Source organism: Alligator sinensis, unplaced genomic scaffold (assembly GCF_000455745.1).
Source record: "Alligator sinensis unplaced genomic scaffold, ASM45574v1 scaffold1865_1, whole genome shotgun sequence".
Classification (NCBI taxonomy): Eukaryota; Metazoa; Chordata; order Crocodylia; family Alligatoridae; genus Alligator; species Alligator sinensis.
Window position 1 is genome coordinate 139,752 of NW_005843418.1, and position 16,693 is coordinate 156,444.

At 44.2% G+C, this 16,693-nt stretch overlaps 1 protein-coding gene across 2 annotated transcripts in view; it reads right to left on the reverse strand.

Moving 5' to 3' along the window:
• SETBP1 (SET binding protein 1) overlaps nucleotides 1–2,895 on the reverse strand; it is a 133,872-nt gene extending 130,977 nt beyond the window's left edge. For both annotated transcript variants that reach the window (XM_025195166.1, XM_006038634.3), the window contains exon 1: nucleotides 2,818–2,895. In XM_025195166.1, coding sequence (XP_025050951.1) covers nucleotides 2,818–2,829 — 12 coding nt within the window. In that variant the 5' untranslated portion in view covers nucleotides 2,830–2,895. The remainder of the gene's footprint in view (nucleotides 1–2,817) is intronic.
• Between the last annotated feature and the right edge of the window lie 13,798 nt (nucleotides 2,896–16,693).

Below are 16,693 nucleotides of genomic sequence, written 5' to 3' on the forward strand. Positions count from 1 at the left end.
AAAACAAAGGTTATGTAGCTATTTTAAGCAACTCAAGTAAGGAAAGAAAAAAGATTTGTGCTCAGCAAAGAAAACTGAAGATGAGATCCTAGAAAATAACTTTTTCACTTTTGAATTTTGTTTTTGTCAACTTCATTCTCAGAATCAGTGCAAGTAGAGATGGGACAAGAACGAGACAATTCACAAAATGTATGTATCATTTAGTGTTTCTTGGAAGTGTTTATTTGAAATTCGTTTCTGCAAATTGACTTTAATCTTTAACTATTTCATGAACAGGTCACAGTCCCAGGATCTCCCGTGTCAGATAGGGTGCCTGGCTTCTTTGAACAGGTTAACATAGAAATCTTAGAGGGAAGCTTCTTAGCGAGAATACTTCGGCCAAGGAGAGGCATTCAGTTTCTCCTAGGAGAGTTACTGCACTCCCAGAAGAAATGATGTACAGTTGTTTAGGATGTTTCTCCCAGAGCAAAAATGGCTGCTCTAGGAGAAAAATAACATGGGAACAACCATGGTTAAACCAATTCCTGGGAAAGTCTCTGCTGAGAAAGTGACTATCTGTACCTCTTTCAAATGTGGTATTCAGAGGAACATTCTCTGATTTTCCCTTAAAACGACTTGCCCCCACAAATACTGCTGTTAGCCAACTTGATTGTTAGAATACATTGCAGACAGCAAACATGAAGAGGGTGTATACAAAGCCCAACCAAATTAATTAAGGAAAAAAAGCCCCAATGAATGCCTGTGAAAAGGTGTTGTGATATTTGGTCAACTACAGCTGCCAATTTGTAAAATAATCCCACTTTAGTTTTGCACTCCACGGGCCTCAGTCACTGATCAATTCAGGCCTTGATACTGCACTCATCACCATTGCAGCAGAAGGCCAAGCTGCGATTATGATGACTTCTTCTGTGATGTGACTGTCACATGCTATTAATAGGACAAAGGCCAACAAATCTATTTCACATCAGTCCACTTTTGTGGACTCTTGACCTGGGTCTATAGTCATAGAAATCATAGGGAAGTAGGGCTGGAAGGCTTCATAGGCCATCTACACCAACCTCCTGCCTGAGGCAAGACCATCCAAACCATCCCATAACACATCCATGTTATTAAGTTGTTACTTAATAAAACTACTGTCAACCCTGACACAAAACAAGACATAACACCCTAGCCTGCCACAAATTAAGCAAGGGGACCATGACAACCAATGTCCTGCTGCTGTAAAAGGCTGCTAATATACACTCGAAAGATCCCAGGTAATGCCTGGGCCATGCCCTCTATTACAGAGAAAGGCAACCCCCTCCCCACCAGTCCATTTCAATATAATCACAAATTAATATAAAATTCCTTCCAAATTAATATGGTGATTGGTCTCACTGAGCAGAGGGGCAAGATCCTCTAACCAAGGACCTCCAGTTTTAAGTCCCAGTAGGAGCATTGGTCAACGATACAGGTTGTCTATATTTTATTACCAAACTCTCAAAACAGTTTAGGGCCTTATACATGCCTCTACATTTTCAGAGTCATTTCTACTGTAACAAGGAAATGGACAATCTTTTTCCATCATGACTATTGTTCTAGGCACATGTCCAATGTACATAACAAGCTGAATTTATGGTAGGAAACTCATCCACAAAAGCACGGCCAGATAAAGAAAAGGAATTCCAAAGAAAAGGAAACTAAGCGTGATCAATCAAACCTCTCTGGGGAGTTATTTCCTGTGGGCATAGCCCGTGGCAAGAAACTGACTGATATTTTGTGCTGAAGAGAGTGAACATCATGTAACATTCACAGATTTATGACCCAGATCTATCATCTCCTAGTGACATGGGGAAGCAGCTCTAATCCGGGATGGTGATGTGATACAGTGGAAGGGCAAAGGCAGTCTCCATCCTAAACACTCAACTAAAGCCCCCCAGGGGAAGACAAGAAATAATGGACGCAAATGGCTTGAAGATTGCTTCAGATTGGACATAAAGAGAAACTTCTTCATGACTCAAGTGTCTAAGGTCTGGAACAGACTTGCTCCAGAGGTGGTACAAGCACCTACCCTGGAGATCTTAAAAAAAAACCACTTGATGCACACCTTGCTCGGGTCATCTGATGCCAGCAGTCTTTCCTGCCCAAGGGTAGGGAGGCTGGACCTGATCATCTCATGAGGTCCCTTCCCGCCCCTAACATCTATGAAACTGGCTGCAACGTAGCAACAGTTCTGCTACTCTTCCCCCCACCCCGAGCTGCACTGTACATTTTACAGTCCTTTGGCAAAATGCTAGCTACAGGGAAGTTTTGTCTGTGTTTTCAGTGACAGTAGGATTCCCTTCAACACCGCCCCTGAAGATGATGCATGACAACCACAGGGCATCTTGTCTCTACCCGAGTTAAATCTGTACCTCTGGCTCTCAGAATAATTTTAAAGCATCTGAGCTCATAATAGCACTCACAGCTCAGCACCGAATCTATTTTCTGATAAGGCCTGACACTTTCATTTTCATTTGACTAAAACTGAGACCCGGCATGCGCTTTTGGTGTGGGAGTTTACTGAAACCGAGTCCTTGTTGTTTTGCTTTGCTGTGCACAGGGTCAGCTCAACAGTAATTAGAGAAGGTCATTTTTCCACCTAGGGAAACCAATGCACTACAATGAATATCTTCCCCCCCCATCCCTCCCCATCTCAAATTTTGACTATTAACTGGATGGATCATCATTTTTTTTTCCTCCCCCACTCCTGGAAAACACGACCATCCAGAATTTTTACACATTACCCCCCTCCAGTCATGCCTTGCTAGAGATTGTACAGTATAATGCATGGCTTACCTGCAAAGACATGGTAGGAGTAATGAAATAAGCAGATGCTCCATCAGCAGGGTTTTAAAACATCGGTACCTCAATCAGAGATGCAGTCAGCCATTACATGCACATGCCCTTTATTTATGGAGCTGAGGTGTGTGTCTGAAACTCTGATACTTTCTCTTCCTTTGCTCTATTTTCTTATTTTAAAGAAAACCAAAAGTAATCTCTTGAAGATGCTATTGTTAATGGAAATAGTGATTTGAGAGGAAGTATCAGGAATTCATACCACAGAGATCCCCAGAGCTTTCCAAATCCCAAGGGCTTCCATTCTACTTTCCCTTTTCTATTCTTCGCCTCATGAACATGGGCATATTTGATCATTTTATGATGTTTTGATTAGAGATTAATCCAAATCTGTATTCTGGATATAAACACCCCCAAAATCCAATTCCAATTAGGGATATCAGGAAAAGGTTGGTATGGTTAGAGGCGAGGCACCATATGACATCATTCTCCATCCTGGAAATAAGAGAATCTTGCTCTGTCATTCTAATTAGTAACCTAAACTATGTTGCAAGCTACATTTTGAAGTCAATCATGTTGCATGGTTGGGAGAATTTTGGCTCAGGCTGAACTCTGTTTCTGATAATTGCCATACACCAGCATCACCCAAGAGTCCAGAAGCTAGATGTGGCCTCATAAGGAGTCTGTTGCTTGCTGCTTGATGAGTAGATGCTTCTCATATGCATCTAATTATTGAGCCACAGCTCAAATCAAAATGCCCCATTACAGCTGGTGCCTCACTTAATCCATTCATAACACAAACTAATTAGCATTGATATCTTTGGACCAGTTTATTCTGAATCTGAATGTTGCAGCTTTATCTACAAGAGGGTCCTGAATTCCAGAAGGATTTGGCCATTTGTACAGTTTTATTTCCTTGAAAGAAAAACCAGGCCTGCTATTTGGAAAACCAAGATTCAATAGTCTGTGCTCCTGGAGCAAGGCACGTACCGCTGAGCATGCCCGCTTTCACCAGTCTTCTGCCTGCAGAATAGTTAAACCTGGGATCACATTCAGGGAGTGGAGTATTTTCTTCCCATCTCAATCAATATCTCTTGCTGGGAAGTTACTTGGAGGGGAAATGGGGCAAAACCCAGGAAGCTCTTTTTCTTTTCCTTATAACAGTAATTGAGTATTCAACTGGGATCAGAACTGAGAAGGCAGGGTGGCCACCAGCTACATTTCCACTTGAACTTCTGATTATGAGAGGAGAGCAGGTGGCAGCGGGAGAAAGGGGATGGCAGAAAATCAGGACCCTCCGTCTTTAGATCTGGTAACAACCCTAGCAGCGTGCTGCAGGGGTTGCACTTGGAAACTGGTGATATAAGCAATTGCCACTTGGCAAAAAAACAACTTTCCGCTCCTCCCACGAACCACAATTTCAGTTTAATTTGTAACAAGATGCAAGTGTAAACGAACTGACAACAGAGCTATCAGCTATTCCGTTGGTAACACTTGGAGCAACAGTACTTCGATTTGACTAGACACAGCTGTCCACTGTATGTAGTGACCTTTAGCCCCGTCCTTGGCGAAATGCAATTCTCTTCATGTCTGACTCTGTCCACAGGGACTTGAGTAGCAAGGCTGCCAGAATAATCAGAACGCTGCTTAATGACAGGCACTCAAACAAGCAAAGCGATTATGCATTGTCAGAAATGGAGTCTGCAACTCCAGGGAGGAAAAGGGAGGGGGAGGCCTTGTTATTATTCAGAAGGAAATAAAGCAGTTATATATGTGCAAATGCATAGGAACATAGATGTGTTTATTTGCTGAGTGCTAATGATGTGCTCAGCTCTGCATACATGTCTGCAAAAGTATAATTACCTAATGGGAATGAGTATATAAGAATACATTTGATTATCTTTTCAGACTCAGCTTCTAGACATGAAAGCTGCACTCCCAACAGGAACTGCAAGTGCAAATCGGAATCAATAGTTACACACATGCATGACCCTGCATATCCCATCTGTGCGTTTAAATGTGCACCTATACATATGGTATCTGGTAATATAATAACCAGAATAACAATTATAATAAGTACTATACAAAATCATTATTAAAGAAAATTAGTTGGCAAGTTTAACGTTTAAATACTAGGTGATGCTAGATCTACTCTGGCTTGTGCACCCTGAATGCTGCTTCCCGGTGTTTCTAAGTGGCGTAAGGGATGCAGCATACATCGCGGGGTGGGGGAGGAGAAGCATGTGGGCACATAATTAAATGACGCTACCATAAGGCATGTGTACAAGAGCACCATGTGAAGGCTATGTGGGAAACTCTGAATCTGACATTTTCTACCTGTTCAGGGCTTGGCTCGGCAATTTAACTTCTTTTCTTTTCACATGGATGCTATTGTCTGTCTCCATTTATTTTATTTTTAAAGGGAAAGAAGGAAGAAGGGATGTTGTACACCAATGTAACAATGGCCTCATCAACGGGATTTGAGCCCTGAGGCCTCTGCACTGCAAGAGACTTCTGCTTCAGCCAGCAAGATACACGACAGTAGCTGGCAGCAAGAGGAGGCTGCCATCCCAGAGGCACACAAGGGAATCCGGGGCTATGCTCTGGGTGGAAGGAGGCAGTGTTGGGGTGAGGGTGCAATGTTGCACATCCCATCTCTCCCCTTTCCTAGCAAGAATTAGGAATTCCCTGCCTCAAGGTGAGAGGGTAGGATGCTAAAGCTGCATGTCGGAGCCAACAGGCTAGGTTGTGCCGGTCTTCTTGCTCCCTTTTTTGCTGTAACAGATCCTAGGACAGTGATGTACCATTGGGTCTCCAGCACTCAGGGGCCAATGCTTGCATTTGCACACCCTCCCATCTTTCTCGTAGCAATACTTGAAGTCATGTCTTGCGATACGAACTCTGAAGGGCCCAGCTGGTGCCCCCCGTCAAAGCCGGCGCCCAGGGGCCATGGCCCCCTCCTGCCCCCCCATCGGTCCGCCACTGTCCTAGGAGTTACCAGGGCTGCATATACCATGGTTGCTTTTGCAGGTGCTGCACAGCCCCGGCTCTTTTGAACATTCATGTTCAACAATTATTCTTACTCTAGCTTCCCACAGACCTTTTCCTGAGGAACAAGTGAGGGAAGGGAGATGGTGATCTTTTACCCATCATAAATCCACCTTTATGGAGGGGAATTGCATGGGGAAAATGACAACGAAAGCCTTTAACCATAGGGCTCCATTGCTGCCAAACTTCAATAGACCAGTTGCAAGTGATAGAAATATGAGAGCTTCTTAAAAAAAAAAAATTAAAAAAGCAAGAATGAAAAATGTTAGGCAACTTTAATATAGCAGGTTTCCCTCTACAGAACTAATGGAGGTGACAGACCTCCAATGAAACAAGAGAAGAATTTTATAATGGAAACTATTCACCTACCTAAATATAGAGTCACTACCACACCTCCAATAACAAAGACACTACTCATAACTGTGATATATTAGAAAGGAAGTGACTAAAGTAACCAGAGTAAAAGCTGCATATTTATGCTAGGCCAACATTTACACAAAGGCTTTCTGCAGTCAGATGGCCTCTGCAGACATCATACGGACCCACAGAACATGCCTACATGTCTCTGTATTTAGGCAAACACACACAGAGCTAATATCTGTTTTTAGAAACTTTTTTTTTCAAAGTGCATAGGAGGACTGAAGAGCTTAAAGGGCTAAGTTTCAGGTAAAAACTCTAACTGCACCAGCCTTTTCACTAGGGGCACCTCCAAACAGTCAGACCAGTTTAAAAATTATTGTTCTTAAATGACAATATTTTTTTATGCATCTGTTGGCTGCAGTATCTTGTAAGAAACTTGCCTCAGCCATCAAGAGTCGATGGAGCTGAGATAAGTTCAGTACAGCTCATTAGAGGGCTTGGCAGAAATGTAGCTGTTTCTTGTGATTACCTGGTGCTTCTACTTCCCAAAGACCAGAGGGTTTCCATTTTCAATTAGTAATGTGCAGATTGCAGGCACATAAAGTCTCATCATCCAATGAAATGTCCACTAGTATTTTCCAAGTAGTCCACTAGCATTTAGTTAATTCGCTGGCATACACATAACACATATTTCTCCCCACATGTGCAAAGTTTTTTTGTTCCTATTCCAGGAACATCTGATTATCCTCTACTCACACTGCCAAATGTGAGAAGAAAAAAAAATGCAGTTAAACAATAAGTTGTCCCAAGCAATTTAAGCAGACCCTATCACAAACACATCTCTCTCTTTTTGTATGCCATGGTCAATCCACAGAGAGAATTCAGACCATTTTATTTCTGTTCAACCATCACAACATCAGGACTTGAACAAAGCTCCTACAAAGCTCCTAGCTTTGACTGTGTCAATCCCAACTCTTCTCTACAGCTGTGAAGCTTGGGGCTATGAACAGAAGTTACACATAAACTGGTTTAAGTGATCAGAAACTGGTTTAAACCTGCAACAGAACAGAAGTTAAGTGCTCATAAACCAGTTTCAAATGGCTGAAACTGGTTTAAGATAAACCTGGTTGAATGTAGTACCAGACTTAAATGCTTTGGGTAAAACTGGTTTATGAAGCTTCTGTCCCAGACCCCTTCCTGGTTCAAGTTAAATCACAGTCCCCCAGCATCCCAGTATGCTGGGATGGGATGGGCTCTCTGCTCCAGAGAGCAGGCCTGATCCACCCCTCTACTCCCTAGCTGGAGCAGTTAGGGATGCCTGACAATGGGGGTGGAGACTGCCCCCCTCCCCCAGCAAACCCCAGCTGGGGTCTGGGGCCAGAGATAGGGGTTAAACACCACTTCCCCCACTCAAACTTACTGCTGGCTGCAACTATGGAAATCCCAGAAGCACCTGGAAGCAGGAAGAGGAAGTGATGAGCAACCCTGCAGAGTCCTGCTGCTGTAAATCTGGACTGCAAATCCCAGAGACCTCTAGGGCAGCAGGAAGAGGAAGTGAACACACAGCCAGACAGCTGTGCTCTAGCACCCTCCGGCTTCTGGCTTGAACCACTGCAGGCCTCTGGCTGCATTTCCTGAATCAAAGGTAAATGTCTGTTCAATTCTGCATCAATTCAATCTGTGCAGCTTAGACTAACCTGCAAAGATTGAATCAATTCAGCCTCTGGCTTTTTGACTATCTGCACCTAGCCTGGGTGATCTACAGGGACCACCTGAAAAGCCTGGAGCACCATCACCAGCACTACCTCCGGAAGATCCTTGGCATAAAGCGGGAAGATCGTTGCACAAATGCCAGTGTCCTCACTGGTACTAACACCACCAGGATGGAAGCACTGGTTATTTACCATCAGCTGCAGCAGACAGGACACGTGTGTACGTGCTTGATGTACGGTTACCAAACCATTACTACCCAAATCCAGAAAACACGCTTCTGTCAGTTTAAGCATTAAATGTAGATACCTAAGCAAGTGCCCTGCCCTTCAATGATTTAGAATTTATAACCTTACTTTGAAGAAACAAATCAAATATATTAATAATGCCAAGGACCTACCACCCTGCCAGAATCAATACACACCATCCCATCGGATCTCAGAAACTAAGCATATTTAGACCTGGCTACTATTTGGCTGGGAGACCACTTGGAAATCCTGGGTGATGTAAGCACAAGGCAACCATTGCACCAATATTAGATTACAGAAACCAAACATTTGGAAAGACTTCATACAGCCCCATCGCTGCTGCACATCTGACAGCCAAGAATAAAACAGAAATAATAAATATATATAAATAAATAACTAGACAAATAGTTCATAGCTTCAATATGGATGAGCTTTGGCAAACTGATTGGTTGGAAATATCATAAGAATGAGCCCTCTCTCCAGTAAATACATCCTGTTACCATTTGGCCAGAAATACTGGGATCACTGGCTCCTTCGTGGTATGTCACCACTTTCTTCCAAAACATGGAAGCGCAGATGCATGTGGACTGGAAAATAACAACTCATCTGAACTCTTACAAAAGTCAGAATAAATCCATTTGTACTTGTGTTCGAAGGTCCAGGTGAGTGAGTTACTGTAGCATCCCTTATGGTAGGAGGGAGCTGTAGTGAATGCTAAATGAGAGTCGTTACCCTGTTGGCTGGATCCAGATGGCCCACTCCAGCTCTCTATGGCTCTCTTATTTCTAGACCGTACTGCCCTGTGTCACCATACAGGATCTTCCCCAACTTCTGGTTTGGATTCCACAATTATGGCACGGATTGCCGATCACTACAGCAGTCGCGATATCTGGGGGTGGAAACAACTCTGGTTTTCATGATCTCGCCTAGAACTACCGCCATTCAGAAATGTCAGCCGCGTGATCCCAGCATACAAAGTATGCTCCAAGCTCTTTTGAAAGTTGAAAACCTGTCCTCGTTTACTCACAAACAAGGAACTCTGCCAGCAGCCTCACAACCTGCAGATTTTGATTGCATTAATTTGTTCCAAAGAGGGTTTTCCTCTTGAGCCTGAGTAGAAGGCAATTAATTAAGACCCATTTCGCCCCCCTACAGGATGCAAATAAATGAAATAGCAGCAGTAGGACAACCTTTTTTCCTGGGAAAGGGATTCCTCGAAAAACAGGACTCCATCTCTTAATCCGTATGGACCTGATGCTCCATATACTGCACTGTTGTGCTTGAGCCATGTCGAAAAAGCAGAGTATAAACTTTAGAGGTGAATTCCCCATCTGCTAGTCAGCAAGATTGGAAAAGCCCCATAGATATTTCCCAGGAGCAGAAGCCTGACTGTAAAACAACACGAAGGACATATTTTCTGCTCAACGTGCGGGGAGTTAGCTCAACAACTTCCATTACCGTTAATGAACGCTGCACTGGGAATTCAGTGAAAATTACACCACATAATGAACAGCTCCTCTTTAACTGGTGTGATTGTCACTTTAAATAGCCAAAAGCAAGCAGCGTTAGTCATAGGTCAGTCTCCTTTCTTGCTGGTGAGGGAAATTAGGCTAGACAGTTGGTGGCTGGGCCCTTGGAAGGAGTTGCAAGATGGCTCTTTGAGATACGTACTAATTCCTGGAATGTGGATGACCCTTCAAACAACAACTCATTAAGTGCCCTGCTCTGAACTGACACTTGTCCAGTGAGGAGTGGCCATAAGTAAAAAGACAAGTGTTCATTAGTTTATTTGAAACTAGAGGAGAGCAGATCAATGCAGAATGAAATAAATGTAACCTGAATCTTCTTGAGGGTTAAAAAATAGAAAACGAAGAAATATTGGATAATTTCACCAATATATATATATATATATTTTCTTTTTCAAAGTGGTCTTTACATGTCCCAGCTACAGACTGGCTAGACTTCACATCATCGGTCTTCTCACTCCCTTCGCCTCCGCTCCTCCGTGGGCCCTCTTGCTTTGCCAGAAGATTAAAGGTATACATTTCATAGGCAATTACCAAATTCCCTCTGCATCCTTATCTGTTACCCAGAGTTTGTGCCATTCTCCCAACAATACGATGAGCGAGTTTGTTTGAATTGCAAACCCGAAGACATCTTATGACAAGGCTCGGCTTTACGAACCAGACTCGCCCATCGGTTTTTGAAAGAGCATCCTTTAGCCCCAGCTACGCCGACCCAAATGGCATGACCCAAAACACAGAGGAGGTCATCACATCCTACCCTTTGGAGAATACTCTTGCTCATGGAACATTGCTGCTCTGTTTTCAGCAACAGCTTAAATGCAATGTATAAGGAAGTGAAAATGAGAAAGATTCTCTTTCTAATTGAAAACACAGCAGTAGTTTAATGGTCTTTGAAGTCTGTGTGTGTGACGGGTTGTGGGGGGGGAGGGGGGGATGAATTGCTGTTACCAACAACACCCCAAAGGACTATAAATCAAACAGCATACAGCTGTTGGTATCAAATATAACTCCTTTCGTACTACATCAAAAAGCTTTAATTAACAACTAATTTATTCAAGTGAAAAAAAAATTCCCTTGCACTAAATAATTGTATTATAACTTGGGGACTAGACTGTGTATTTTTCCCCCTCTCTAAAGCATGACAAGAGCGGAAATTGAGCCTTTAGAGAATGGCTAAGTAGAAAAATGGATCAAAGATTTAGAGAGGTGGTTGATTGGCTCTTAAAGACAGCAGAGACCAAATCAGCCCCTTTCACAAAAAGCCACGTCTAAAGTCTATTTGCTCTAGGACCTACTTTTAATGAAAATGCTCATGAAGATTAATGGCATTAGTCTGAGCCGACATAGTGCCGACAGGTGTGGGACAAGGCTACTTAATACACCCCTCCTACTCCAGTCTTGGACCCGTCCTGAGAGCAGATTGTCAATCAGACTTTTTAACTGTGCAGCGATTCCCACGAAGCAGTCAGATGTCTGCAGGGCAGCAGATTGAGATCTCCAAACACGCTAGCTTGAGATCTGAAACCCGCTTGAACCCAACATGCAAACGGCCAATGCATTAGGTTCCCTGACTTTAACGGGAAGCCCGTGCGACAAGGAATGAAAGCCTGAATGTGACGAATGCTTCTGATGACAAATGGGAGAAACATATCTATTTCTGGATAAATTATGTTTGCAGTCATACAGAGCTTCATGGAGCAAATCCTCAACTACTATAAATCACAGAGCCTCCTCGAGTAAGGCAATTTACATCCGTTGAAGAATCTGGCCCCGTGTTTACAATGCAAATATGAACATTACCTAATTCTTTGCAGAATTTCAGTATTATCGTCCTGATTATATGGCAGGGGAAAGCAACCGTCTGACTTTTAGGGTCCAATCTTGCAAATACATTTTACTGTGCCATCAAGCATAACACAATCTCCCACAAATCACCCAGATGATTCCAATGCATAATCTGCAGGGCAGGGACCGAGCTCTCATCTCTGTTTGCTTAATTCAAACAACATTGCCTTTTAAGTCTTCTTGATCTACATGCCCAGATGTGACATAGTGCGGAGGTGCTAAAGGGATGAAAGCTATTAGAAAACTCTATAGGCAAATTATAGGCCATAATTATGTTCAGACAGTGATGCTTATCTCTTGTGAAGGGTCAGAATTAAAATTCTGATCGGTTTTGTCAACACAAATACAAGCCGCATCGAACAGTACTGCAGATAAGTATGATACTCCTCAGATAACAGCGACCCTGATGGTAATGATGAGTTGGTTAAATTGGCAAACTGTCTAAGCAGAAGATCAAATAATTGTGTTCTGCATGCTGTTTGCACATTTATGATGGCTGACAGCATACTGTGTGTTGTATCTTTCTAAAGACAGAAAAGATTTCACTTGCATGATTTGGAGATAAATATTTTGCTCTGTTGGCATTCAAAAATAGCAGTAGCTCGTAGAAGGTTTATGTACAATAAAATTACTATCATTTTTAAAGAAAGCTCAAAGGGGCTTTAAAAAAAAACAACCCTTAAAGCGTGATTAGTTTTCATCTTTTCACTATCTTTCAACTTTGTAGTACACAAATATATGCTAAAAGGCTGCTGCTGTACATGACTATTACTTTGAAAGGCAGCATTCACTGCTCATCTCATTTAAATCGATGGCATGGTATTCTACTCTGTGAAGTGCGGAAACTTGCAGGTGTAAAAAAGTGTTGAGGCAATTCTCATTAGCATCATCATCAAGCAGGGATTGTAAAATATTGTTCTGGGACTGCTAATCCAGGTAGGTACAACACCCTTCACACTCGCATCAACTTGGTACCCACAGCAAAGAGCATCCTCCTTCTTCACACCTGACCGAAACCCATGCTAGAGTTCAGGACACTTGGGCCCTGGTCAATCTGGATAGGGGAAAGCCCTCTATTAAGTTAATCCTGGTCTGTATCTGGGCATATCTACAGTTTGGAGGACCGTGAGAAACTCATCAACGTTTCCTGGCTACACACTAGCCTGGGCCGGCATGATTCAGGAGTGTCCAAGAGGTAATGCAGTAGATGAGAACCCGGTTGCCAAATGGTAGAGTTTTTGACAAGAAAGTGGTTAGTCACTGTTCACGGAGAGAAAGAGAGAGCAAGAGCGTGCAGGCATGTGCCTGATGTGGTCTCTAAAACACAAAGCCAACCATCCTAGTCTGTGCCCACCTGTCACAAAAAAACATGACCACCGGATTTAGATCGGATGAGATCATTATTCCTTTGAGTCAGCATTTCACTGTGCACATGGACCAACACCTGTTGCTGCAGAGGAAGGAAGTAGGGATGACAGGGGTGTAGTAAGGATGGATAGAGCACTGGATTGGCAGCCACAATACCTGGGTTCAATTCCCAGTCCCACCACTGTTTATGTGACAGCTGCCATGTCACTTAATCTTTTTGCACCTCGATTGCCTGCAGGATAGGGATGATAATATCTGGGTGCAACTTGGTGCTCTGTGCTGTGTAAGGATTCAGACAATGTCATAAATTCTCATTTCTAGCCTTATAAATCCATAAAGAAATAAGAGTATTGTCCAATAAAGGAAACTCTTCCAGGCCCCTTCAATGATCATTTTCCATTTTAAGGCATGACATCTGATGACCCCCATTGCTAAGCTTGACTGTGTATGGGTATTGATTATAAATGACCATGCCCTGCGTTGAAGCCAGATGCAGGATGCAAACATCTCCTGAAAATGCCTCAAAGTTAAACAAGGGAGTGCCAAGAAGCCAGCTTCAAGCTTAGAGAAAATGTGCTGGCATCTGGAAGGCTTTCTTGAGAAACTAAGCAGTAAGTTCATGCTCACATCTGAGCTAGAGAGCGTGGATTATTCCCAGCCAGCATGGCAAAATACAGAGTAATGAAATAGGGCAAAATTGTTCCAAAAGGACATCATGTAAGTGGTTTGGGGCAAAGTGTAGGGAAGCAATCCAGCACACCATGGTTTGAGAATGAGGCCTCGGCCATCCTTTGCACGAGGCAGACTGGTAACAAGAACGACCCATCAACATGCAACTGCCATGTGCTACCGCAGCCCCCACGTGTGATTTCCAATAGCGATCAATGGAAAGCAATGGCACGTGTCTTTAAGAACTGGTTTCCCATTGGCAGGGGTTGTGGGGAAGCTGCAGAGCTTTACTGTTCCAATAAAATCTATAATTTATTGTAATTTGGGAGGGATTTAATAATGCTTTTAAAAGAGGAAGTAAATGCCTCATAAAGCTCACAGACCTTTTCACTGTTGCGTGCTTTATCGTGCTCTCCGAGCTGTTACACAGCAGCGGTGCCTTTGCATGTTACCTAACCAGCTTGGGGCAAATGCCAGAGATTAACCTTGCCTGATACCCAGTAAGGGAGGGAGCACTGGGAAGGGAGTGAGTTTGAGATGCTTCAGGCTAGAGGAGCTCGAAATAGAGCAATCCCCTTTATTTTCAAGTGTTCTCTCTCATTTCTCACTCTCTTTCCATTTCCCATTTTCTTTCGGTCCTCTTCTCCCCTTCCCCCCCGCCCCCACCTCCCCCTTTGAACAATAAAAGTTGAATGGTTAATGCAAATGCAGCTCTCGGCTTAAAATCTGAGCAGAGAAGGCAGTGTGTCACCCATATTTATGAGCTTTAAATGGCTTTTATCAAAGTGAGGTCGCACTAAATCACCCCCAAGCTGTCATAAATACAAATGACTCGACATAGTCTGCAACAAGCCTTCGGGGAAAATTATATGATCTGCTGTTGCAGTTATGGTATATCACACAGTGAGCTCATATATTTCCACTGGCAAGGTAACCTGACCCTTCAAAGGACACTAATAGGTGAAAGGGGGTGGAGAGAGAGAGTGAATCAAGCAGAGCGTGTGCATGCGGGCACGTGCGTGTGCACAGGCACATTTGCAGTAAGCACCAGGACATGGTTTGGGCCATACACAAATTAAGAGATGGTGGTGGACATGATAAAGAAATTTCACTGGCTGCCAAAACAGGAGAAAAGCTTCAAGGGAAGGGAGAAAGAGCTAGGACTTTACCAGGGTATTCCCTATTTTAAAATGTCACAAGATGGCATGGAAATTACTCTGGTATGAGCTAGGACTGTCCTGATACCAAAGGTTGTACCATGTCCAAACAAATTAAAGGAGCAATTCTCCAGCTCTCTTAGTGAAACTCAAGATGAGGACAAAGTTTATAATGGTATAAGAAGGAATCTCTATAAAGCATGTATGAGTTTGGCAATGGAAAAACCACATATGCTGCCAAGATAATGAGCACTCATTAGCCAAATCCTCCCTCTTCTTTCCCACCTATATATAATGAAAATGGCTTGCTAGAAACCATGAGATCTGCAGACAATGCAAGAACCTCCAGAGGTGGATGCATCGACTACATCTCCATTCAGTGATAGCCAGACAATATTCAGTAAGGGACTAAAAAAGACTGCTTTCAATAATCCAACTACTGTATTACCACAGTATTTTGTCACATGTGTTCACAAGCAGAATAAGTGAACTCAGATGAACTTTGATTCAGGCATGGATTCACAATGGAGATTATCCTTCTGTTCTTCTGGAAAACTGTTTAAAAAGTATTTCAGGTTACCTTCATTCACTATCTCTAACATAATAGGAGCAGTGTAATTTACTGTTGCTGTTCTCAAGCTTTTCCAAATTCGTATCTACCCCTCCATTCTTACCCCCATCCTTTTTCAACTTGGCAATGGTTCCTAAGGTTGGGAACATCTGCCCAGCCCAGAAACATATACATATATTATATTCTCATTCCTACATGCTCATTTTATCTGTTTCTGGGTTACTTTACATCTCCAAGTCTCCATTGCCCTATATATGAAATGGGCATAATAGTATTTACATTTCTATCTCCTAACCAGGGATCCTGGTTTTCTGTGATAAAAAAAATCACAAATTCTCTGATAAAAATCCCAAAATCTGTGTTTAAAATTAAATGCCCCCCACAGCCCTGTTGGTGTCCCTCACTCTACTCCACCCCACAGCCCTCCAGGCCTGCTTGTGCCCCTTGCCCCTCACCCACAGCCCCTGCCCCCTAGACCTGCTGGAGGGGGCCCCCAGCTGCCAGGGTTATGGGCCCAGGGACCCAGGTCTGCAGCCCCCTGCCCCCAACAGAAGGTAGTGGCTGCTACACCAGGAGCATGAGCAGGAGTTTGAGCCTGCTCCTCCCCTGCTGCCTGCCTGCTGCAGGCTCAGGCAGGGCTGGCTCCCAGTGGCAGCGTGCACTCCTGGGGGGACCCACACCCCCCAGATCTGTCTGGGGGCAGGGTGGGTGTGAGCTGCCCCCGTGCACACAGAGGAATTGTGGCCAGGGCAGCATGGAGCTTGCAGTGGCAGGCAGCTTTCGTTCTTGGCCCGCTGTTCCCTGCCACACCAGTTGCACATGCTGGACTCGAGAGTCTTGGGGAAGGCATCAGAGTGGGGAGCACAGCATTTGTGACCCAGGGTTTGCAGCTGGCTGGGCACTCCAGCTGGGGGAGGTGGGGGTTGCATTCTCACCACTCCCAGCCAGAGTGCCTGGCTGTCTGCAAACCCTCCCTCCCGGCCAGAGAGTGCCTAAGCTGGCTGGGGTCTGAGGATTGGGAGAGGTTGCAAACCCTCCAGCCCCTCCTCCCAGCTGGAGTGCCCAGCTGGCTGCAAACCTCTGCTCCCACAGCCCCCAGCCAGCTTGGGTACTTCCCGGGTGGACAATCCAGCTGGGAGGCGCGTTTTGGAGCTGGCCAGGAGCGGTGGGGGTTTGCAGCCAGCCGAGCACTTCATCCAGGAGCAGGCAGGCTGCAAACCTCTCCTGGCTGGAGTGCCCGGCTGGGGAGTGCCCAAGCTGGCTGGGCCTGAGCGAGCAGGGAGGTAGCAAACCTTCCCCATTCCCAGCTGCAGTGCCCAAGCTGGCTGGGGGTTGGGGCAGTGGGGAGGTTTGCAGCCGGCTGGGCACTCCGGC